This window comes from Mustela putorius, unplaced genomic scaffold (assembly GCF_011764305.1).
Source record: "Mustela putorius furo isolate JIRA1106 unplaced genomic scaffold, ASM1176430v1.1 tig00000196_pilon_pilon_pilon, whole genome shotgun sequence".
NCBI classification, from domain to species: domain Eukaryota; kingdom Metazoa; phylum Chordata; class Mammalia; order Carnivora; family Mustelidae; genus Mustela; species Mustela putorius.
In genome coordinates, this window is record NW_025421310.1 from 7,776,995 (window position 1) to 7,800,432 (window position 23,438).

Genomic DNA, 23,438 nt, shown 5'->3' on the forward strand with positions numbered 1-23,438 from the left:
TGAAAAATGAAGAGGTTGTTTCCTCTGTCTTACAGAATGGATTATAGGATTACATTCTGTGCAGGAGGGGAAATATATTAATAACGTAGTACATTTCTTTGAAGCTTTTTTAAGTGTTTATAAATTTTTTATTTACAGCTTTTTATAATTGATTTTAATGAGAATTCTTTTTTTTTCTTTTAAAGATTTTATTTATTTACTTGACAGAGATCACAAGTAGACAGAGAGGCAGGCAGAGAGAGAGGGAGGGAAGCAGGCTCCCTGCTGAGCAGAGAGCCCGATGCGGGACTCGATCCCAGGACCCTGAGATCATGACCTGAGCGGAAGGCAGCGGCTTAACCCACTGAGCCACCCAGGTGCCCTAATGAGAATTCTTTACGATGTTATAGTTCATGAATACATGCCAATCAAATGCTTGTTATTCATGGGCACGTGGACACAGTTTTAAATTATGGTTATATGGAAGTATTCCTTTTCTGTCATACATCAGTGTTTTATTTAGAATTTCTTGGGTTGAGTTTTGTCTTACTCTAATTTGGTAATTTCCTAATAAAGTGTTTCTTCTGTCTGGCTTATTCCACCATATTTGTTAAGTGTGGATTTGGTCTTACCTGTGTGTGTTGTTATAGGAAGGGAATTTTCAGCTCAGTATATTTTAAGACCATGTGAGCATAACTCAAAAAAATGCTGTTTATGTTTTTTGCCAGTGAATTTTGTGTGTCTTTGTCTTTGTTTGTATGTCACACATACATACTGTGTGCCCCTACTTTTTCTCTTCTTGGTGAGTGGTCAGTGAATGTTGTACCATGTCTAGGTGAGTTGTCATTAACATAGAATTCATTTCACCATGTTTTTGTGGGTGAATTTTTATTCTCTCTGCATGAGAGAAAGACTGTTTTGAATTCAAAGTAATTTTCAAACATTTTATACTTCTGTATCATGTTTTGGTATGAAATATGAAAGATATATTTTATCTGTAATTGTAAAATGAATACCCATGATATGCCTTGGTACCTTTCTCATTGCCTTTTGTGTCTTCTGGGAGTATTTTCCTTGTGATTACCTTAGAGATTCCTTAAAACAACATTGTTATAAAACAGTTTAAAACTCAGTACCAATACCATAAAGAATTCTTCTTCCTGTCTCTACCCCTGCACCCCCCCACTTTGATACTACAAATTCTTTTATGTTGTGTACTTTATGACCTACATTTGTGATTTTAATACTTTAACAAAGTATTAAACAAACAAAAACAAAAACAAAGGTCTGTAGCAGAAATAAACGTGACTGGTATCTCATTACAACACTACAGGTTTGTGTAATTGTCTACATATTTCTGCTCAGTGGAGAGCTTTGTGTTCTTGTGTGGTTGCAGGTTCTGGGTAGAATCCTTTTATTTCATCTAGAGAGTGTTTCTTTAATAGTTCTTGTAGGATAGATCTACTGGTAAATGTAGAGGGGTCTTTACTTGGGAATGTCTTCATTTCTATGTCTGCGGAAAATAATTTTGCCGGGTAAAGTATTGTTGGTGGTATTTTTTGATCTTTCAGTACCAGAGTGCATTATGCTGGCCCCATTCTTGTTGGGACTGCTGGGATCCCACTACTGCTCTTCTAGGAGCTCTTGCACAAGGTGAAGTGCATTTGCCTTGCTGTTTCAAAAGTCTCTTTTCATCTGTGGTGTTTGATGGTTTAATTGCAACATGTCATCAGTCTTCCCATTCTTTGTATGTGGTCTGCTGTATATACCATAGTTTTATAAGGAAGTAATTTGAGGGGCGCCTGGGTGGCTCAGTGGGTTAAAGCCTCTGCTTTTGTCTCAGGTCATGATCCCAGGGTCCTAGGATCAAGCCCCACATCAGGCTCTCTGCTCAGCAGGGAGTCTGCTTCTTTCTTCTCTCTCTCTGCCTGCCTCTCTGTCTACTTGTGAGCTCTCTCTGTCAAATAAATAAATAAAATCTTTTAAAAAAAATTTTAAAAAAAGGAATTAATTTGAGGAAATAAAATATTAAGGCAGTCATAGTGCAAAGACATTTACTGTGGTGCACTAGATTTATTAAGATAAACTTGTCTGTTGTAAGTGGACTGTTACTTATGAAAAGCACGTTATTCAGTGGTCGACTGTATTTGTTAGTAGACCTGAAAGGATTCAGGGGCAGATGGATCTCTAGAGAGGGACAGTTATTTTCAGTGTGATTCGTTTTTTTCTTTTGACTCTATTAGTACATGTAGATGGATGTCCAAAGAAAGCCAGAGTAGCAGAAAATTCATGAGATAAACCAGCCTTTTATCTTTTGTTTATACTACTTTGGTATCAGGGTATGCTGACCTCACAGAATGGTTTTGAGTGTATTTTTCTATTTCAGTACATAAAAATTTCTTTTTTATTGCTAAGATTTTGGTAAGGATTGTCATGAATGGTTTTTGTAAATGTTAGTTTCTTTTTGTTGTACTGAACTAATGCCCAGGGTTTCTACCTAACAAGTGCTAATTGAACAAAGTCACTAAAAATATAATGATATGGCCTAGTCAGAGAATTCTCAGGGACTCTCAATAAAATTTTATCCTGTATGTTTCTCCAGTTGTTCTGTGAGCATAGAGAACACAAGCAGAGTTTTAGGGTTTTGATATGCACAGAATGCAATGTGTTATATTAAGCTAAAGACAGATTTGGGGGTCAGAGAACTAACTAGGAAGAAGCACGTGTACATACATATGTGTGGGTACCTGTATCTTCAGAAGGAAAAGGAATCCTGTGTGTGTGTGTGTGTGTGTGTGTGTCCCCAACACTAATGTGACCACAAGCACAGGGGGTTTCTGAGAGGGACTTTTTTTTTTTTTTTTTTTGACTGACAGAGATCACAAGTAGGCAGAGTGGCAGGGGGAGAGAGAGAGAGAGAGCGTGGGACAGGAGGAAGCAAGCTCCCTGCTGAGCTGAGAACTTGATGCGGGGCCTGATCCCAGCACCCTGAGATCATGACCTGAGCCAAAGGCAGGGGCTTAACCCACTGAGCCACCCAGGTGCCCCTGAGAGGGACTTCTGTGGGGATAACTCAGATTGACCTGTGACTTAGTTCCTGCAGAGGTTGTGCAGATTGGCCTGGGTCAGAATCACCGGGAGCACTTATAAGTCTTGGATCCCTATGGCTAACCTTACACTACCATGTCAGTAGCTCTGGGGTGCAGCCTCTCACCTTTCCTTTCTTACCTAGTCTCAGGTGGCTGTCTGGGGACTAGACCTTGAGAACCTGTATCTGGCAACACATTCATTGTTGGGTTCTTCAGGGAAGGTAGTAGTCTGTGGGTAATGTAGTGAGATACTCAGGTGTGTAGTCTTGGGTCTCCAGGTGTGAATGTGGACTCCTGTGTGTTGGGCCTTTCCTGTATTGTTCCTTGGATGCCTGACCTTTGTGTCTACTTCTGAGTAGTCAACCTGGAAACCACTCAGGCTATATATGTGTGGTGTGGACTGGAATGTTGACTTTAAAGTGTCCTTTCATGGAAGCTGTTCTGTGTGAGGACAGCTGCGTGAACCAGTGAGTGTCCAGGAGGAAAGAGAATCCAAACCTGGGTCACCTTCTAAAAGGGTCTCTTTCTCCTTTGTCTGTATGCCTCATGTTCCTATGTAGGGCAGCCAGATTCAAACCCTGCTCTACCAATAGGGGCTCACTATACCTTCCTTTATCTACATCATTTCTTTCAAAATAAATAAATGAAAAAATAAATAATTTATTTCAGTACAAGGAAAATAGTGTTAGCTCTAAACCATAGAATCCAGAGCATTGAATACATTAAGAGCAGATTCAATAACCGTGGGACATACATTGTATGCAGTATGCAGAGGAACATGTCAGATGCTAGTGAATATTTGGATTTTCTTTTTAATGATAAAAAGTAGCCCACAAGCCATGTTTCATGGTGAATCATCTCTGAAAATGAATATTGAACCCTGTTTAAAAAAAAAAAATACCCTGTGTGCATTTGAAACGTGAGAGTATCTGTCTGATGCCAATTTTCATTGGAATCCTTTGAAATTGTGGTTTTATTCGCAGTCATCTGAATGTAGCCAACTGTTTGGCATTCCTTCTTGAGGTATCCCATGGACCTCAGCAACTTCTGCTGTAAAACATGTGCGATCATTTTGAATATACACTTATTCTCTATGAGCACAGAGGGCTAGACATCTGTCCGACACATTTGGACTCCTGAGTGCCTCCAAAACCTATGCTGGCAACTCTGTGATCAGCCAGGGCCAGAGGTGATGCTGAACATGTGGCGGAACCAAAGGCCATTCTCTATTGCTGGGCAGGACCATAGGCTGGGCTCAGAGGCTGCCCAGGTTCACTGAGGAGGCTCCCTGCTCATGCAGAGTAAGAGGTTATGCTCAATGCTTGGTCCCTGCTGCTGGCTTGGTTTTATCCCCAGAGGCCTGTTAGAGAGGCTCTGAGGTTGTCTAGGGTCTCTGTTCAGGCTTCTAGTGGAGCAGGATTGGAGGCTAGGTTCAGCCATGGGAAGTAACTTAGAACTTGCATAGCTACCAGACAGAGAACAGAGAATGTTCTAGTTCAAAGCGTTGGCTGGACACCCAAGTCAGTCACAGCTGCTGACAAATCTCCTTAGCCAGGTAGGTTCATCTCCTCTCTGCAAGTGGGCAGATTCCCATGGATCTCTGATTCGTTGCCACTACAAGTTGGAGCACTCTCTTGTTCGGCAACTCTACGATCTGAGCACTGGTTGCTGTAAGCGCTGCCCACCTTCTCCGTTCTATAGGATCCCCAGTGGTCCAGCACCACAGATTCCCCCAGGGATCCCCGTGAGGTGAGCTCTCACTGGGCCACCCAGAGAGTGGTTTGCCCTTTGGGGAATGCTGGATGTCCACTCTGTGCTGTCATTTTCTTTGTGGAGCCATTGTAGTTCCTTCAGGTCCCTCTTAGTGGCACACTTTGCTGGCCCGGGGAAGGCATACTGGGATGCATGTGAAATTGCTCCTGTTACCCTTCTAGAGGTGTCCTTCTTGGTCTCTGGGGTCCCGGGGTGCATCAGCCTATGCTTTTGTATTGAGAATCATGAATTGGTGTCTCATGTGAACAATTGTTTGTTGAGCGAAGGTGGAACTACTTTTTCACTATCTTCATGAGGTCCTCACTCTGTGAGGAGCAGTCTTCTCTCTCCTGGGGTAAAAACAGTTGTTTCCCTGTATACATGTATTTGTGGGTTTTTTTTTTTTATATGTGTGTATGAATTTGCACATATACATGCTTGATATCCAAGAGGTAGTATGTTTAAATCGTGATTTTTTTGATATTGAAACATAACCCTAACAGAGACAAATGCCTTTCGTGTTAATGATTATTCTGTGAGATATGTCTGTTGCCATGCTGCTTATTTGATTGCTTATCACCACATGGGTTGTTTCTTCTTCCGTCTCTTTAAATTTGATCATCCAGTTTTTTATTTATAGCTAAAAGAAAAATTTCAGTTTCTGCGTTGTCCCCATATTGGCAGCTTATGTGATTTTGATGTTTGGCTCCTGGTTCATACATGATCATACCATGTCCTACATTTATCTGCTTTGTTGCTGGTGGTGCTTCTCTCTATTACTACAAAGTTGGGCACTAACTGTTGGCCAATCTCTTTCTCAAAGTGTCTAGTGAGTTCTTGTCCTCATTTTTTTCTGTTATGCCTTTTTCTTCAGTCTTTGTAGTTCTCCATGTATCATGAGAATGTGTCCTCTATTTCTCTCTCTTGAGCTTGTGATACAGAGATGTTTTTAATTCTTTTTGTAATCCTTTTCTTCATTTCACCATTCATGGTTGGTGTGTTGTTGTTGTTTTCTTCCTCTTAGCAATTTTTTCTTATACCATACCCCAGAGATTGAGTCCTTATATTTATCAGTCAGAAATGTAGTATAAACTGATGTGCTCTGTGGTTTCCTTAGTGTCTGGGGTTTCCTAATTTTTTCTCCCTACATGGCTAACAAAATGAAATGTCCTCTGAAAAAGTTGAACCATGTTTTCTTTTCTTTTTCCTTTTTTTAAAAATATTTTATTTATTTATTTGACAGAGATCACATATAGGCAGAGAGGCAGGCAGAGAGAGAAGGGGAAGCAGGCTCCCCAGTGAGAAGAGAGCCCAATGCAGGGCTTTATCCCAGGACCCTGAGATCATGAGCTGAGCTGAAGACAGAGGCTTTAACCCACTGAGCCACTCAGGCGCCCCTGAACTATGTTTTCTTTTCATTTCCTTACACAGATCAGTTTTTCTACAGACTTTACTTACTTATTTGTGTGAGAGAGAGAGAATGAACACAAGGTCAGGGGAGGACCAGAGACAGAAAGACAAGCAGACTCCCCACTGAGCAGGGAGCCCCAGGCAGGGCTCTATCCCAGGACCCTGCATCAGGATCCAGTTTTTAGGCAGAAGCTTAACTGACTGAGCCACCCAGGCTTCCCTACACAAGTTGTATCTTGATATGGATTCACATGGCCAAGATCTTAGATGCTGACTTCTCCGTTGACTTATCTTTCTGTCTTCCTCCTCTAGCAGTGTTTTTCAGTCTCCCAGGCCCACACACCCAATGTCAGTTGTGGTGTCATCGATCTTCCATGGGCCTTTGTGCTCAGATGAATGATTATTCCTCTATTCCCACAGCAGACATGCCTCGAGGAGCTGGGCAAATGCCATAATCTTTGTCTTGCAGGCTGTCCCTGCAATCCTGGCAACCTGATTGATGCACCATTGTCTCTCTTTACTTCACTGGAGGTAGGATAAGTTCTACAACTTTTATTGCCAAACAGGTGAGCATAGGCAACTCATTGTCCATTGTCTGTAATGGAGTCGCACCCACACTGACAGCTTTTGGATGAAAGATTTCTGCCATGATGTTGGATGCACACTTCATTTTTAGGTTTACAGAGTAGCCAGGGATGTGTCTTTGGTGGTACCATGTGCATCTTAGGTATCTTCCAGAGCTTTGCAATTGGCCCTATGGCTGATGGTTGGAAAATCTTAAAGTCAAACCTTCCAGGTACATTGACTTTGTGACCTACCCTGCATGTAACTGTATATCACTCCCAGATGAGCAGCAAAAGATCATGAAGGAAAATGTATTGGTTACTGTTGTGGATACCTGCATCGAATCACAGATGTGACTTATATAGTATTATCAATATTCCTTGAAGTCATGTGGTGACCTCATGATCTGCACAGGTGTTTCCTTGACTGATATTTTAGTTATAATTGTCATTCCACTCATATTTGGTAGTATAGTGATGGCATCTTGATTGTGGGTAGCGGACAGATGAGTTTATTGTATTGGAAAACAGATGTTTCTTTTCATAGCTGAAGATTGGACATATACGCTAGCTGTTCCTTGAAGATACTGGGGTTTCCTATGCTCAGAGTGTCCAACATAAACCAACCGCATGTGCAGTGCATCCCTGTATGAGTTGGGGGTGAGCAGCTGGCCAGTGTTATTAGTGTGATGAAGATGTTTATGATGTTTGCTATGTCATGAGCCATAAGACACTTGGACTTTGACCTGGGAACCTCTTGTCTTCTGTCCATATTGGAACACTGTTACATACCAATGGGTTACAATATGGAATGTGTGTCATCTTGGAAGTTTTATATTTATTGAGATTATCCATGGACTTTATTCAAAACAAAATAGATGTTCATAGGTCTGTTTCTTGTTTGTTCATTTACATTGTTGTTTTGATTGTACATATAAGTGAATATGTATGGTATTTGTCTTTGAATCTCTGACTTAGTTCACATCACATAATTACTTCTGGGTCAAACCTCATTATCGCAAATGCAAGACACAATGAAAAAAGCATAAAGAGACACACAAATACAATGTATAGCCTGAATGTTACCAGTGTGGAATGGAGAAGGATGATGGGCATCATGAGGAAGTGGGAATGGGAACTAGAGGCTTCCATGGGTGAAAAGAATACAGGGAACTCCTCCAATGGTATTTTCATAGCATATTATGGTGCCAGATGGTAGTTACTTGTGGTGAGCTTAGTAGAACCTACAGAGTTGTCGAATCCCCATGTTCTACACCTGAACTAATGGAACATTGTCCATTATACATTCATAGAAAAGAAATCAAGATGGATACCGAGAGGCATATGCCTATGTAGATTAAACTAGTGTCTTAAGAAGTTGCAGGTAGGGTGCCTGGGTGGTTGACTGGGTTAAGCCTCTGCCTTCAGCTCAGGTCATGATATCAGGGTCCTGAGATTGAGCTCCACATTGGGCTCTTTGCTCAGCGGGGAGCCTGCTTCCCCCTCCCTCTCTGTCTGCCTCTCTCTCTCTCTCTCTGTGTCAAATAAATTTAAAAATCTTAAAAAAAAAAAAAAAGATTTGCAGGTAGAGAAAACTAACCCTACTCTTCCAAGGAAGCTACTCCTATGTATTCATATAAGGATAAAGTCCTAGGAAAGCAAATTGATCTGTACAACAGTAGAGATAAAATTTCCTTAATATAGAAGGGAGGGGACAGGGAATAAGAAGCATGTACCCAGCAGTGTGAAGAAATGAGCCGGAAGACCAAGAAGAGCCTGTGGTCCTCATAGGCTGAGCAGCCACGAGGGTACATGGAAAAACAGTCATTTTTGTGAGAGCTTTTTTTTTTTCCTTTTTTTAAACTTGGTTTTGTTTTTTTTCAGTGTTCCAAGATGCATTGTTTATGCACCACACCCAGTGCTCCATGAAATATGTGTCCTCCTTAATAGCCACCACCAGGCTCTCCCAAACCCCCACCTCACTCCCCTCCAAAACCCTCAGCTTGTTTCTTAGAGTCAGCCAGCTCTCATGGTTCACCTCCCACTCCAATTCCCACCAGCTCACTTCTCTCCATCTGCCAATGTCCTCCGTATTATTCCTTATGCCCCACAAATAAGTGAAACCATATGATACTTGACTCTCTCTGCTTGACTTACTTCACTCAGCATAATCATCTCCAGTCCTGTCCATGTTGATAAAAGTTGGGTTTTCATTCTTTCTGATAGAGGCATAATATCCCATTGTATATATGAACCATATTATCTTTAAAAAAATAAAATTTAACATATCATGTGTTATTAGCCCCAGAGGTACAAGTCTGTGAATCACTAGGCTTACATACTTCGCAGTACTTCTGTGAGAGCTTCTTAAGTCTGTTTCCTTGAGTGTGGTCTCTCTCATCTCTCCCCATTTAAGAGTGGGTAGTAATGGCCACAGTTTTCAGGATGGCTTTTCTGTGTAAGTGTATTCTTTGGAGAAGACCAGAAAGTATAACCAACTTTTATAAAGTGCTCATTTTCACCAAAGTCAGTTTCTTTTTTTTTTTAAGATTTATTTATTTATTAGACAGAGAAAGAGATCACAAGTAGAAAGAGAGGGAGAAGTAGGTCCCCCACCGAGCAGAGAGCCAGATGTGGGACTTGATCCCAGGACCCTGAGAGCTTACCTGAGCCGAAGGGAGAGGCTTAACCCACTGAGCCACTCAGGCCCCCCACCAAAGTCAGTTTTCAGGAGGAAGCCTAGGTGGAAAGAAGTGATCCTGTAGCCTGAAGCCATGAGTATTAGGAAAAAGTGCAGGGGAAACCTGAAATTCATAAAGGCCATGGACACAGTGGGGTCCAAGCTACAAAATCCAGGGTTGCAGCCAGAAGTAGATTGCACCTGCATTTCTCATGAAAGAGGGAGCTATTTCTGTGAATACGGTGGCGTGGTGAATTGAAGAAACAAAAATAAGAGGAGGTCCAGAGAAAATTTTACAGGGGTAGAGTTGGCTTGAATGAAGAGGGAAGGGAAGGGAAGGTCTCCATGCCCACCTCTATGCTCTTCCCGCCTTTTAGGAACCTTTGAAACTCTTCATCGTGATTCAGTTGTGGAGTTCTGTGGGAAGCATGCATTGTCAATGTAAGACATCAGTGGCATATTTGTGAAAAGTAGAAACTCAGACCTCATCCAAACATCCAAATCAGAATATGGGGGTGCCTGGGTGGCTCAGTGGGTTATAAGGCCTCTGCCTTTGGCTCAGGTCATGATTCCAGGGTCCTGGGATCGAGCTCCACATCAGGCTGTCTGCTCAGCAGGGAGCCTGCTTCTGCCTCTCTCTGCCTGCCTCTCTGCCTACTTGTGATCTCTGTCAAATAAATAAATAAAATCTTTTAAAAAAATCAGAATATGAATTTTAATAGTCTCTCCAGTTCATTGTCATACACATTAACACTGGAGACGTGCACATCTAGCTCAGCCAGACTCTTCCATTATTCTACTCCTGATGTCATGTCTATAGGACATTAGTTTGATATCTGTGCTTTGTATGCTATAAGTCAGGATATATGCTCTTCACTTCCCAGATTATTTTGGGCATGGGTTATCCCATGACATCACATAATGTTAGGATGGATTTTGATCTTTGTGCAAAAATGACATTGGCATTTTGTAGAGATTGCATTTTCTATAGGTCACATCAAGATTTATTGTGTTTCAGTTATTCCAGTGAAAGAACATGGATGTGTTTCATAGTTATTCATTCTTTGAATCCAGCACAGTATATTACACTTTTCATCGTTTCTGGTTTGACCTCTACCATTATGTTAAATTGGAAGCATTTTGTGGGACGAGGGGGTTTGCTCTAAATGTATGATATCTCTGTTTGGGAGTTGTTCTTTGTTGTGTAGAAACAAAACTAATTTTTATGTGTTGATTTGCATACCAGCTTTATAAAATCCATATGAGTTTTAACAGGATTAAAACAATAAGGATTCCCAGGAGAAGCAAGGGCAGTGGAATAGGAGGATCCTAGACTCCTGTGTCTTGTCATGAGCACTACTAGGTAACTGTCAGGTCCTCCTGAATGCCCCAGACATTGGGCTGAGGAGTGACAGGACAAACTCTCCAAGTAAGAGGCAGAAGAGGCCACGTGGAAGATGGCAGATTGTGTGGAGACATGGTTTAGGGAGGAGAGGAGTATAGCATTGTGGCAGGAAGGGAGCCCGGCTGTGCAGTAGGTGTCATGACAGAGGAGCACTCCGGGGATACATTTTTGGATTCCCCAAAACCATTGGCTTGGAGAGGGAGAAGGGCTGAATTTCATGAGTTCTTGGAACCAGCACATCTTAAAGCCTGGAGGTTTAATGGTCAGCAGGTTTGGATGGGATAGAATCAGGAGGGCACTGGGGTGCTCCCGGACAGAAGGTTGGCAAACAACCTGGGGGCACCGAGCATGGAAACAGTCATCTGAAGAACACCTGGGGCACACAGTGGGGAGAGTATTCAGTAGTCTAGGAGCACATTCCTGAGAGGAAACATTCAGTGACATGTGGCTTCCAAAACATGGGAGCCCTCTCCTGTCCTGTAGCATAAAGACTGAGTCCCACTCAGTAAGACACTGGCTGTCTGCCTTGCTTGCACCAGTCCCCACCCACTGTGATCTGAGGGAACTTCCCTTCTCAGTGAGGCTTTCCTCGGTCTCAGCAAGGTCAGCCCCTGCCCACCTCACATCTCCTGAGCAGAGAGTTCTGCAGGGCCACAGTCCTGATGGAGTAGTAAGGAGCTTGATGGAGAATTTAAGGTCATAATCATAAGGATACTCAAGGAGTTGAGAAAACAATAGTGAGAACTTTACCACAGAGATAAGAGTTAAAAAATAATTGGGTGCTTGGTGGCTCACTTGGGTAAGTACCAACTCTTGATTTCTGCTCAGATCTTGATCTCAGGCTCCTGGGATGTAGGCTCAAGTCACACTGTGAATTCAGTGTGATGCCTGCATGTGATTCCCTCTCTCTGTAGCTCCCACCTGGAATCTTGTGAGTGCCCCCCTCAAATATATAAGTCTTTTTAAAAATCAAACATAGATGAATGATGCAGTAAGTGAGAGTAGAAAAAGGTTTGATCTAGAGAGCAGGCTTGAAGAAGCAAAAAAAATGACTTTGTCATATAAAAGGCAAATGAAGTAATACTGAATCTCAACAAGAGAGGGAGAAGAATCATGCAACACAGGATTGCATTTAGGGAACTCATTGACCCCATCAGTTGTAGTAAAATTCCTTGGTCTTGGGCTTTTCTGTCTGTGCTGCTAGAGTATTGATTCCAAGTTCAATTTTCACCCTTCTTACTGATCTCAGGAGATGTCCCATTTCTTTGGTTCATGGTTAGGAAATCAGTCTTAATAACTTGTACAATTTTAGGAATTCTCTGTTTTGTTTTTGTTTTTGTTTTTAATAAATTTCCCTAGTTGGGCGCACTGGGAAGCTCAGTGGGTTAAAGCCACTGCCTTCAGCTCAGGTCATGATGCCAGGGTCCTGGGATCAAGCCCTGCATCGGGCTCTCTGCTCAGTGGGGAGCCTGCTTATCTCTTTCTCTCTGCCATTTGTGATCTCTGCCTGTCAAATAAATAAATTAAATATTAAAAACACAAATTTCTCCATTTGTTGTTATGTAATGGTTTGTGGAGTTAAAGCATGGCCAATTTTGTTTTATTGATTGAAATTGGCATTACTTTCTGTGTTCCATTAATGCTTATCTTCTACTGTATTTATTTCACACTTTTCTTTATATCATCCCTCTACTAAGTTTCATCCTAGTCTCTTCCTTTTTTAGTTCTTCTGGTGGAAATTAAGTTGTTTGTTCCAACATTTTTCTTAATTCTGTATTGTATAACATGAAAAACTTGGGAAATGGGAAGTCTAGTAGGGAAAAACTGGCAGAAATAAACAATACAAACAATGACCAAAAACAGTAAAAAAAATTAAAATGATGATCTTTAGGGATTTCAGTAATCATGTCCCATGTGAACAATGAGTTTTATTGTTTTTCAGTTTAGATTCCGTTACTCTAGTTTTGGTTGCATAATTGTTCTGAATAGAGAATCCAGTACTATGCTCAAAGGCAGTGGTGGGCTCACTTCATTACCTACCTGCTGATGATAGAGGAGAAGCTTGCAGACTGTCCCTACTGAATAGGTTTCAGCTTTTCATGCATTTGTGGCATTCATTAGGTTGGGGTTTCTTTCTGTCTCTCCTGTGAGTATGTTTATCATGACATGTTGTCTGGTATGACGATATTTGTATTCTGTCTCCCTTAATGTGATCATGTCATTTTTGCCCTTCATTCTGTCAATGTGGAGTCTTGAATTTATGGTTTTCTGTATGTTGGAGTGCCCTTAATTCCAGGTCCGTTTCCCACTTGATCATCTTGTAAAAAGGGAAAATGTGCTTTTGATTCCATTTCCTCTATTTTGTTGTGGACTTTGAGTGAATATGCATCACAGGTAGAGTTTTGCAAACTTCGTTCTTTGTAGTGTCTTTGGCTTGCATGACCTGGGAATGCTGGTGCCACAGAGAGAGTGTTCTGTTATTTTCTCTGGTCATCACTCCTTGGAAATGTTTGAGGAGATTTGCAGTCCTTTCTCCTTTGGTGTCTGTTTGAATACCCTGTGAACTCAATTTCCAGTGAACTTAATTTCCACCAGTTTTTGTTTGTTCGGCTTTTTAATTTTATTCCCCTTTCATTTGGCTTCATGTTTGCAGATCAGCTGAGAATTTTTTTCTACTTTTCAGAGTGATGGAGTCTAAATTGGTTATACCTTTTTTGAAATGTATACTTGTCTTTTATTAACAATTTATGGGCACTGATTATCCATTGTTGCCTCTTATAATTACTTTTATTCCTACAGTCAGTTACATTGTGTCTGCTTTCACTTCTTCCCCTGTCATTTTAGTTTGTCTTTTTTGTGTTATTCTTAATTTAGTTCATGGGCTGTCAGCGTCATTGATCTTTTCTGCCAAACAACTCTTCCTGTGCTTGATATGTTCCTATTTTTACTATACCCTATTTGGTTCAGTTCAGTCTTCTCTTTCTATATCCTCTATTCTTATGCTAATTTTGAGCTCATGTGACCCTTTTCCTGATTGTTAGAGATACAGGAAAGTGATTTGTGCTACACCATGACCATACCGCAGAATTCTCTATTAGACTCTGCTGAGTACGTTGTGTGCCATGGTGTGTTTCCATGGAGAAATGAGGTCCTGATGACTCCTTCTCAGCCATCTTTCTGACTTTGTATGATTGACTTGATGCTTCTGTATTAGACCTCATCAGTATATTCTTCTGAATGTAGTCAGTGCAATCGTTTTACTCTTGTTTGGTATCTTTCAGCTGTATCTTCACATGACACCCAGAGTTTCCTGCTACAGCGGAGCATAGAAGGTTCTTTCCAGAATGGATCAATTCCCAGATACAAACATAGTGCTGTTGAGATTTTACACTTACGCATAGACTGGGACAATGATGGGGAGAGAGAAGGGCATCAAAGAATTTCTGGGCGATACACGCAAACCAAGGCAATTGCCCTTAATGAGAATCTCATTGCCCCAAATGGTGAAGGATATAAACCATTGCAGAAAACCTTCCCTTTTAAGTCAACTGTTTCTGCAGAGCAGTGTGTTTCTGTCAGCACAAGCTCCAATCAGATATTCAAACATAGCTACTTGTGGACAGACCATTTGGAACATCTGAAAAGTAACCTAGTCCATGCTGAGAATAATGATTTGAGCCATTTGGAAGATAGGACTAGTCTGACCTTAAATCAGAGATTTAGAAATGAAGAGCAAAGTGCTCAGTGGGATTCATTCAAGAGGGGCTTCACTGAGGAGTCGACCCTCCAGAATGACCAGAGGCTTTTCACTGGAGACAGATTTGCTCAATGCACTGTATCTCAGAAAACATTGAACCAGGGCTCCAGTGTTCACCGATGTGTCAGGGCTAGGTTTGCAGAGAATGAATGTGATAAATGTGGGGAAGGCTTTCATCCAAGCTCTAACCTCAGTATACTCCCTTCAGGAGACTGTCTTCATAAAGATAATGAATGTGGGAAAGCTTGTAACCAGTCTTCCAGTGTTGGTGATCATCAGAGAATTCATGAGGGAAAAAGCCCATTCACATCTAGTAAACCAGGGACCATGTTTACTCAGCCACCAAGCCTAAACATCAATGAGATAATCTCTCAGGGAGAGGAAACTTACATCTTTAAGGAATATGGTAAATCCTTTGACTGCCACTCAACTCTATCTCAACATCAGCGAATGCATACTGGAGGAAAAGTATACAAATGTGAAGAAGGTGGTCAAACCTTTAAGGATTGTTCATCACTAAATGGTCATTTGCAGATCAATTCTGGAGAGAAACCTTACAAATGTCAAGAATGTGGCAAGGCTTTTAATGGTCACTCAAGTCTTAATAGACATAAACGAATTCATATTGCAGGGAAAAATTACAATGGTAATGAATGTGCCAAAGCCTTTAAATCATTCTCAGAACTTACTCAACATCACAAAATTCATTGTGTAAAAAAACCTTACCAGTGTCAAGAATGTGGCAAGGCCTTTAAACACCCTTCACACCTTACTCAGCATCACAGAATTCATACTGGAGAGAAACCTTACCAATGTCAAGAATGTGGGAAGGCCTTTAATATGCACTCTCATCTCACTCGACATTGCATAATTCATAGTATAGAGAAACCCTATAAATACCAAGAATGTGGCAAGTCCTTTAATTTGAGCTCAGGGCTTACTGAACATCAGGGAATTCATAATGCCAAGAAAACTTATGAAAGTCAAGAATGTGGCAAGGCCTTTTATGATAGGTCAACCCTTACTCAACATCACAGAATTCACAGTGGCGAGAAGCCTTACCAATGTCAAGAATGTGGCAAGGCCTATGCTTTCCCTTCACAACTTATGCAACATCACAGAATTCATACTCGAGAGAAACCTTACCAATGTCAAGAATGTGGCAAGGCCTTTATTTGGAGGTCAAGTCTTACTGAACATTATAGAATTCATACTAAAGAGAAACCTTACCAATGTCAGGAATGTGGCAAGGCCTTTTATGACAGGTCAACCCTTACTCAACATCACAGAATTCATACTGGAGAGAAACCATACCAATGTCAAGAATGTGGCAAGGCCTTTAACCACAGCTCAATCCTTATTCGACATCACAGAATTCATAGTGGAGAAAAACCTTACCAATGTCACAAATGTGGCAAGAGCTTTAACCGGAGCTCAGCCCTTATTCAACATCACAGAACTCATACAGGAGAGAAACCTTACCAATGTCACAAATGTGGCAAGAGCTTTAACCGGAACTCAGACCTTATTCGACATCACAGAATTCATAGTGGAGAGAAACCTTACAAATGTCACGAATGTGGCAAGGCCTTTATCTGGAGGTCAAGTCTTACTGAACATTACAGAATTCATAGTGGAGAGAAACCTTACCAATGTCAAGAATGTGGCAAGACCTTAAAGGACAACTCAACTCTGATTGAACATTATAGTGTTCATACTGGAGAGAAATGTTACCAATGTCAGAAATGTGGCAGGAGCTTTAACCAGAGCTCAAGACTTATTCAACATCAAAGAATTCATTCTGGAGAGAAACCTTACCAATGTCAAGAATGCGGCAAGGCCTTTAACTGCCTTTCACACCTTACTCGACATCATAGAATTCATACTGGAGAGAAACCTTACCAATGTCCGGAATGTGGCAAAGCCTTTAACGTGCACTCACACCTCAGTCAACATAGCAGAACCCATACCAGAATGAAACACTATAAATACCAAGAATGTGGCAAGGCCGTTAACTGGTGCTCAAGGCTTACTCAAAATCAGGGAATTCCTAATGGAAAGAAATCTTACCAATGTCAAGAATGTGGCAAGACCTTTAACCACAGCTCAGACCTTACTCGACATCACAGAATTCATACTGGAGAGAAACCTTACCAATGTCAAGAATGCGGCAAGGCCTTTAGCCACAGCTCAAGCCTTACTCAACATTACAGAATTCATACTGGAGAGAAACCTTACCGATGTCAAGAATGTGGCAAGTCCTTTATCCACAGCTCAACCCTTATACGACATCACAGAATTCATACTGGAGAGAAACCTTACCGATGTTGTGAATGTGGCAAGAGCTTTAACCGGAACTCAGGCCTTATTCGACATCATAGAACTCATAGTGGAGAGAAAACTTAACAAGTCATGAATGTGGCAAGGCCTTTAAGGACCGCTTAGCCCTGACTCAGCATCACAGGGTTCATCCTGGAGAGAAATCTTACCAACGTCAAGAATGGTGTTAGGCCTTTGCAGGCACTCTGTCCTCGTTAAACATCATAATATCCATATTAGATAGAAAGCTTACCAGTGTACAGAATGTAATAAGAGGGATGCCTGTGTGGCTCAGTCAGTTAGGGCACTCCCTTGGGCTCAGGTTATGATCCCAGAGTCCCGGAATTGAGCTCTGCATCAGGCTCCCTGCTCAGCAGGCAGCGTGCTTCTCCCTCTCCCCCTGCCTGACCCTCCTCACTATGTGTGCTTTCTCTCCATCTCTCTGTCAAATAAGTAAATAAAATCTTTAAGAAAAAAGAAAAAAAAAAAAAACGTGAGAAAAATCAGTTAAGGAGTGCTCACCCATTCATGCCTATGAGAGAATTCATATTGGACCATAACCTCCCAAATATAACCAGGGTGGCAAGGCCCTTGTCCAGCATGCACACCTTCTAAACAGAGAATTCATATTGGATGAATGATGTGGCCAAACTCCTAGCAGGCACACAACCCTTACTGCACATCACAGAATTCACCCTGCAGAGAAAATTATAGATGTAATGAATGTGTGAGAGTGCTAAGGACTGCTCCCTCCTCACTCCATATGAGAGATTTTAAAAAGGAGAGTAAGTGTTAAAATACTAAGAATGTATCTGACCTCTCAGTGGGACTCCCAACTTTCTTAACATCGTTGTTTTCATACAGGAGTGAAAGTGTGAAATGTAAAGAATCTGGCCAAGCCTGTAACTAGAATTCAGTGCTTACTCAGTATCTCAAAATGCATAGTAGATTTGAACCCTTGGAACATCGTGAATGTGGAAAGATTTTCATTTTAGTACATTGGAGCACACACCAGGGGGTGCATTAAGAGAAGTCAGCAGAAAATTAGCAGTGTTTAGAAAACTATTGAATTGAACACCTGATGCCAATGAATGTTACAGAAATCAAACATTATTTACTCTATTCAAACATTACTCTCTATGAAAATAGTGATTATAAGGAAAAATCAAACTTACACACTTAGAAAATGTATGTGGTATTCTGTTGCAACAGATTTAGCGGATTGACTTTTTCATATATATAAGGATTTCAGTATTTTTTAGTTTTTTACATTAACCCTATTTGAGATTTGTGAATAATGTATGAATGTATTTCCTCTGAAATCACTCCAGAAAATTCTTCCTTTCCTTGTAGGTGTGTAAGACCACGTGGTTGATTGTTGCTACATCAAATTAGATGTCCTGCTCCATTAAGTGGGACCCATGCGTACCTAATTTTCCATGGAAGATGACTGTATGATATAAAACATATGAAGTATATCTCAGTGGAGATGGTGCTTATGGTTATAACATTGATGTAATTCCATGGAAGAGGTGTTCGGAGCACACACTTCTGCACGCATTGAAACTAAATAACTTACTCAATATTAGAAATAAGAGGTTTTCCTGATTGTTCTTTAAGGAAAAAGAGGTAGCCGGTCAATAAACTACCAATGTATCTCCCTAAGTGCAATCGTTAGAGAGTATGACTTGATGTGGTTAAATGAGGAAACCCTGACAGATGACTGCAGGAGGGTAGCTAACTCTTCTTTACAATGCCATACCATTGAACATAGACATTTCTGAGGAATGTACCTCTGTCCTGAAATTTTTGGAAACAGGTACTCCATATCCTTCTGAAAACACTCGAATGCTTTTGCACATGTGTTCTGTATTTCGAATGGTGACAATAGAGTGGATTTGAAATGCATAACTTAGTGTTTGTGTGAACTTGATACATTTTCATTAATAAAACCTAGGGTGTTTTAACATCTGGATATAGGTGTGTCATAAATGATGTATGATCCTACATCTAGTGTTCATTTATCTCATTGAAGTTTGTAGGGATCTAATTGAGTCAATCACCTATATGATACTGGAGTAAAACAATATACTAGGAATCCATTTTCTCTGAAGGTTTAAGTTGTCTGAAGGTTTAAGGGATAACTGATTATTTTTCCCCTAGTCTATGCTGTGATTTTCTCCTCTTTGTGAATACAGTGATATTAACCATGGGTGTATTACCGAGGTATGTAACATAGAGGTATTGTTGGTGTTTTAGCTCACATACTCTGTGTTACTGCTACTTGGCATCAATTTATGTAGCCAACATTTTTGAAGGTCCTTGCACTGACAGGAGCCATTCTCAAGAGTGCAGTCCCCAGTCACCACACTGCAGGGTGTCAAGTTAGTGGAATGTCTCATAAGACATCTGCACTCTGTTCTTGTGAGCCACCATCTCTCTTTCTCCCAATGCTTTCCTTCCCATGTCCCTTAGAGAAGACTTCCCCTCCCCCAGAGCTTCCCTAAATCTGTTTCAGTTGGAATGGCATATTCTGGACTTAGACTTTGGACTCTCTAGCACTGTACCATGGACCCAAATGAAGTCATGTGCCCCATGTCCTAAACTGAGTGGTATTTTGATGTGTCTGTGAGGTGTACATGTGCATATGACCATGTTATGTGTGTCATAGATACCCCATAAGAAAGAGAAATCTATCCCAATAGGAGTGACGTGGTAGCCCGGGGAAGAGACAGAAAATATTCAAGATGAAGAATTAGCATGTAGAGGAGGAGAAGTGTCCCTAGTTTCCCAAGGGACTCCCTAGATGTAGAAAAATAACTTCTAATTGTTTACGACCTAGTTATCTCCAGATCTCCAGTTGAATTTCCTCATTCTTCTTTCCAGCTACATAGGCACCACAACCATTCCTTTTTGCCTGTGCTGTGGAGAGAGCGTCCTTAGAAAATGCTTCATTGAGATTAGACAGGTGGAAAGCTGATGGGTATTAGGACATTTAGCACGGGGATGTGGGATGTGAATCTAAGTAAAATTTGAGGAAGGTACCATCCTTCAAGAGAAAGACAAGACCTATTAAAATGAAATGTGAGGAACTCTTTCCAATGTGGGGAGGGACCTGGAGGTGACTCCCTTTAGTCACTGCAAAGGCACAAGGAGCTCTTGCTGGTGTCATCTGATGAATACATATAATGGGGGAAAGAATTGACTAATGTGGGTTTCTCAGGAGTAGAGAAGTCCTGCTTTATCCTGATGATTTGATTGATCTCCTCTGTCTTCCTGAGGACTAATGCTGCTGGATGTCAGTGATTACACTACTTTCCTTGCCTAGATCCATGACAAGGGATGGAGGAGGGTATTGGATGATGCAATCATGTGGACAGCTTTAAGATGTCACATGGTAGAATAGATGTTTGAGATGAAGAATCCTTCTGGACAGTGGAATAGGCAGGATCTGCAAGACATGTGCTGTGGTTACTCCCAAGCCCTCATTTCCCAGGGAGATCACCCCAGTCAAGGTCAGATCCAGTGTGGTTGGGTGATCTTCAGGGAAGCTGCTTCACTGCTGTGTGGGACTTTCCTCCCTTTTCTCAGCACCATAATGAGTGTAGTTCTGTATTGTGGGTCTTTGCATGGCATGGATTTGTTGGTGAAGCAGTTCAGCAGTGAGAAGCAGTGAGTATATCTGCTTGAAACAGTCCAACCCAAGCGTTTATTGACCCCTCAATGAATAAAAAAGAAAGATAGAAATCAAAAGACATATTTATAACCCTAAAAGTTATGAAATCTTGCCATTTGCCACAAGATGGATAGAGCTGGGGTGTATTCTTCCAAGTGAAATAATTCAAAGAAAGACAAGTATTGTATCATTTCACTCATGTTTGGAATTCAGAAAACAAAACAAGTGAGCAATCGGAAAGAAAAGAGAAAGGGAGAGGCAATGCATGAAATAAACTTTTTAAGAAATGATTTTATTGTTTTTACAGAGAGACAGTGAGAGCGGAAACGAAAGGAGTGGGAGTGGGAGAGGGAGAAGTAGGCACTATGTTGACCATGGAGCAGGATTTGAGGCTTGATGCTGGAACCTTAGGATCGGGACCTGAGCTGAAAACAGATACTCAATGACTGAGCCACCCAGGCACACCAAGAAACAGATTCTTAACTTTGGAAAACAACCTGATGGTTGCCAGAGTGGACATGGTTTAGTGGATGCATTAAGTAAATAATGGGGATTAAGGACTGCCCCTGTGATAGTCATAGAATGTTATATGGAATTGTATAATCACTGTTGTACACCTTAATCAAATATTACTTCATATGTTAACAAAGTGGAATATAAGGAATAATCTTAAACATATTTTGTGTTTTGCACATTTAAGAGATTTTTTTTGTTTTATATTGTCTGACTTGTAGCTGTTGCCCAAAATACACCTTTGCCCACAAATAGAAATACTTATTGTTCTCCCTTCCTCATTCTTCCCAAATTCAGAAAGTTTTGGTGACTGTTCTTAATTTTTATGCCATTATATGTTTTAGCTCTGAATGAATATGCTAATCAGAGTGATCTTACTATATTTCATGTTATGGTTTTCTCTGTAGTTAGTCTGCCTAAATTCAAAGTGCTTAGTATGTTAAGTGGCTGATTCTTCTACACTTCCCTTGATGGAATACCTAAATTATTGGTGTCCTGAATGGAAATCCCTGTGGGATGGCTGTTGGATGCTGAAGCTGACTCTGCCGCTGTCTACTGAGAGGAACTACTGTCGTTTTTGTGTTTGGATTCATTCAGAATCTTACTGCAAGAATGCATCATTTCAATGGGTTACATTGTGAAGGATTTAAAATTTTAGGGGTGTCTGGGTGGCTCAGTGGGTTAGGCCTCTGCCTTCAGCTCAGGTCATGAACTCAGGGTCCTGGGATTGAGCCCTGCATCAGGCTCTCTGCTCAGCGGGGAGACCGCTTTCCCCCCCAACCCTGCCTGCCTCTCTGTCTACTTGTGATCTCTCTCTCTGTCAAATAAATGAATAAAATCTTTAAAAAAAGAATTTTAAATTTCAAAAGACAGTTTTATCTGTGCCACAGACTTGCAATTTGTGCTTCTCCTAACTCTAAAGTGTGTTGTGGCCATGCAGTATTACAAAAGAAAAGTACCTTCCTTTTAGTAGATTCATAACTGAATTCCTAGTGATTTTTTAAAATTATTTATTTATTTATCAGAGAGAGAGGGAGAGAGAGCAAGCATAGGCAGACAGAATGGCAGGCAGAGGCAGAGGGAGAAGCAGGCTCCCTGCTGAGTAAGGAGCCTGATGTGGGACTCGATCCTGGGATGCCAGGATCATAACCTGAGCCAAAAGCAGCCGCTTAACCCACTGAGCCACCCAGGTGCCCCTAGTGTTCTTAATGCTAACTTTTTGATATACACAGTCCCTTTACAGTAACTTTTAAATTTTTTTCTCTTTGGTTTATGACAACTTAATTCTAGGATTTATTTTGTAGTCTTAACATAGAACAATTGCTTTTTAAAAATTCTTATGAGATGGGGTGCCTGGGTGCCTCAGTTGTTGTCTGCCTTCAGCTCAGGTCATGATCCCAGGGTCCTGGGATCAAGCGCTGCATTGGGCTCCCTGCTCTGTGGGAAGACTGCTTTTTCCTCTCCCACTCCCTCTACTTGTGTTACATCTCTCGCTTTGTCTCTCTCTGTCAAATAAATAAATCTTTAGAAAAAAATTCTTTTTTTTTTAATTTTTTATTTTTTATAAACATATATTTTTATCCCCAGGGGTACAGGTCTGTGAATCACCAGGTTTACACACTTCACAGCACTCTAGAAAAAAATTCTTATGAGAGAGACTACACTTGTTACTGGTGGTGTTGGGGGAGGGCAGTGGCAAAGGGAGAGAATTTTAAGTACCCTCCACCCTGGGGACAGAGCCAGTCCTGGGGTTCCATCTAACCCTGAGATCTTGACCTCAGCCCCATCAAGAGTCAGCTGCCTATCCAACTTAGCCTCCGGTTTTCCTTTTTAAATAATTTATTTTGATTCCAATTAGTTAACATAACATGTTTTCGGTTTCAGGTGTTGAATTTAACGATTCCACAGTTCTGTACCTCCCCCAGTACTCACCAGGTGTATGTCCCCCTTAATCTTTGAAATGGAGTCTCCCTGAAGCATGAATGCAGCCGTGTGATTTTTTTTTTTAAGATTTTATTTATTTATTTGACAGAGATGACAAGTAGGCAGGCAGAGAGAGGGGGAAGCAGGCTCCCCGCTGAGCAGAGAGCCCAATTCGGGGCTTGATCCCAGGACCTTGAGATCATGACCTGAGCCGAAGGCAGAGGCTTCACCCACTGAGCCACCCAGGCTCCCCCAGCCACATGATTTTTGTTCCACTTGATTCTATTATGTGGTTTCCCGTTTCAGTCACCAGGACCACTCTAGAAAGACCACTTCATCTTTGACAGTGAGACACCATTCAGTATTTCCTGG

The 23,438-nt window shown here is 41.2% G+C and overlaps 3 protein-coding genes across 4 annotated transcripts in view; 2 read left to right on the forward strand and 1 right to left on the reverse strand.

Moving 5' to 3' along the window:
* The window catches only part of LOC101693213 (putative protein ZNF720), a 32,460-nt gene extending 13,531 nt beyond the window's left edge, over window positions 1–18,929 (forward strand). Inside the window, exons 6-7 of one of the 2 annotated variants that reach the window (XM_045077454.1) lie at window positions 6,700–6,761; window positions 7,341–8,235. In XM_045077454.1, the coding sequence (XP_044933389.1) occupies window positions 6,700–6,761; window positions 7,341–7,364 (86 nt within the window). In that variant the 3' untranslated portion in view covers window positions 7,365–8,235. Of the gene's footprint in view, window positions 1–6,699; window positions 6,762–7,340; window positions 8,236–18,307 lie in introns of those variants that run through there. The other variant, XM_045077456.1, reaches the window with a different exon arrangement.
* The window catches only part of LOC123391211 (zinc finger protein 493-like), a 144,401-nt gene that overhangs the window by 44,301 nt on the left and 76,662 nt on the right, over window positions 1–23,438 (reverse strand). The window lies entirely within an intron of this gene.
* LOC123391251 (zinc finger protein 883-like) lies at window positions 1,554–18,929 on the forward strand. The gene is given in 3 exon segments (XM_045077373.1): window positions 1,554–1,632; window positions 14,160–17,033; window positions 17,036–18,929. Coding segments are annotated over 2 exon segments (2,181 nt in total). The 5' UTR covers window positions 1,554–1,632; window positions 14,160–14,962; the 3' UTR covers window positions 17,146–18,929.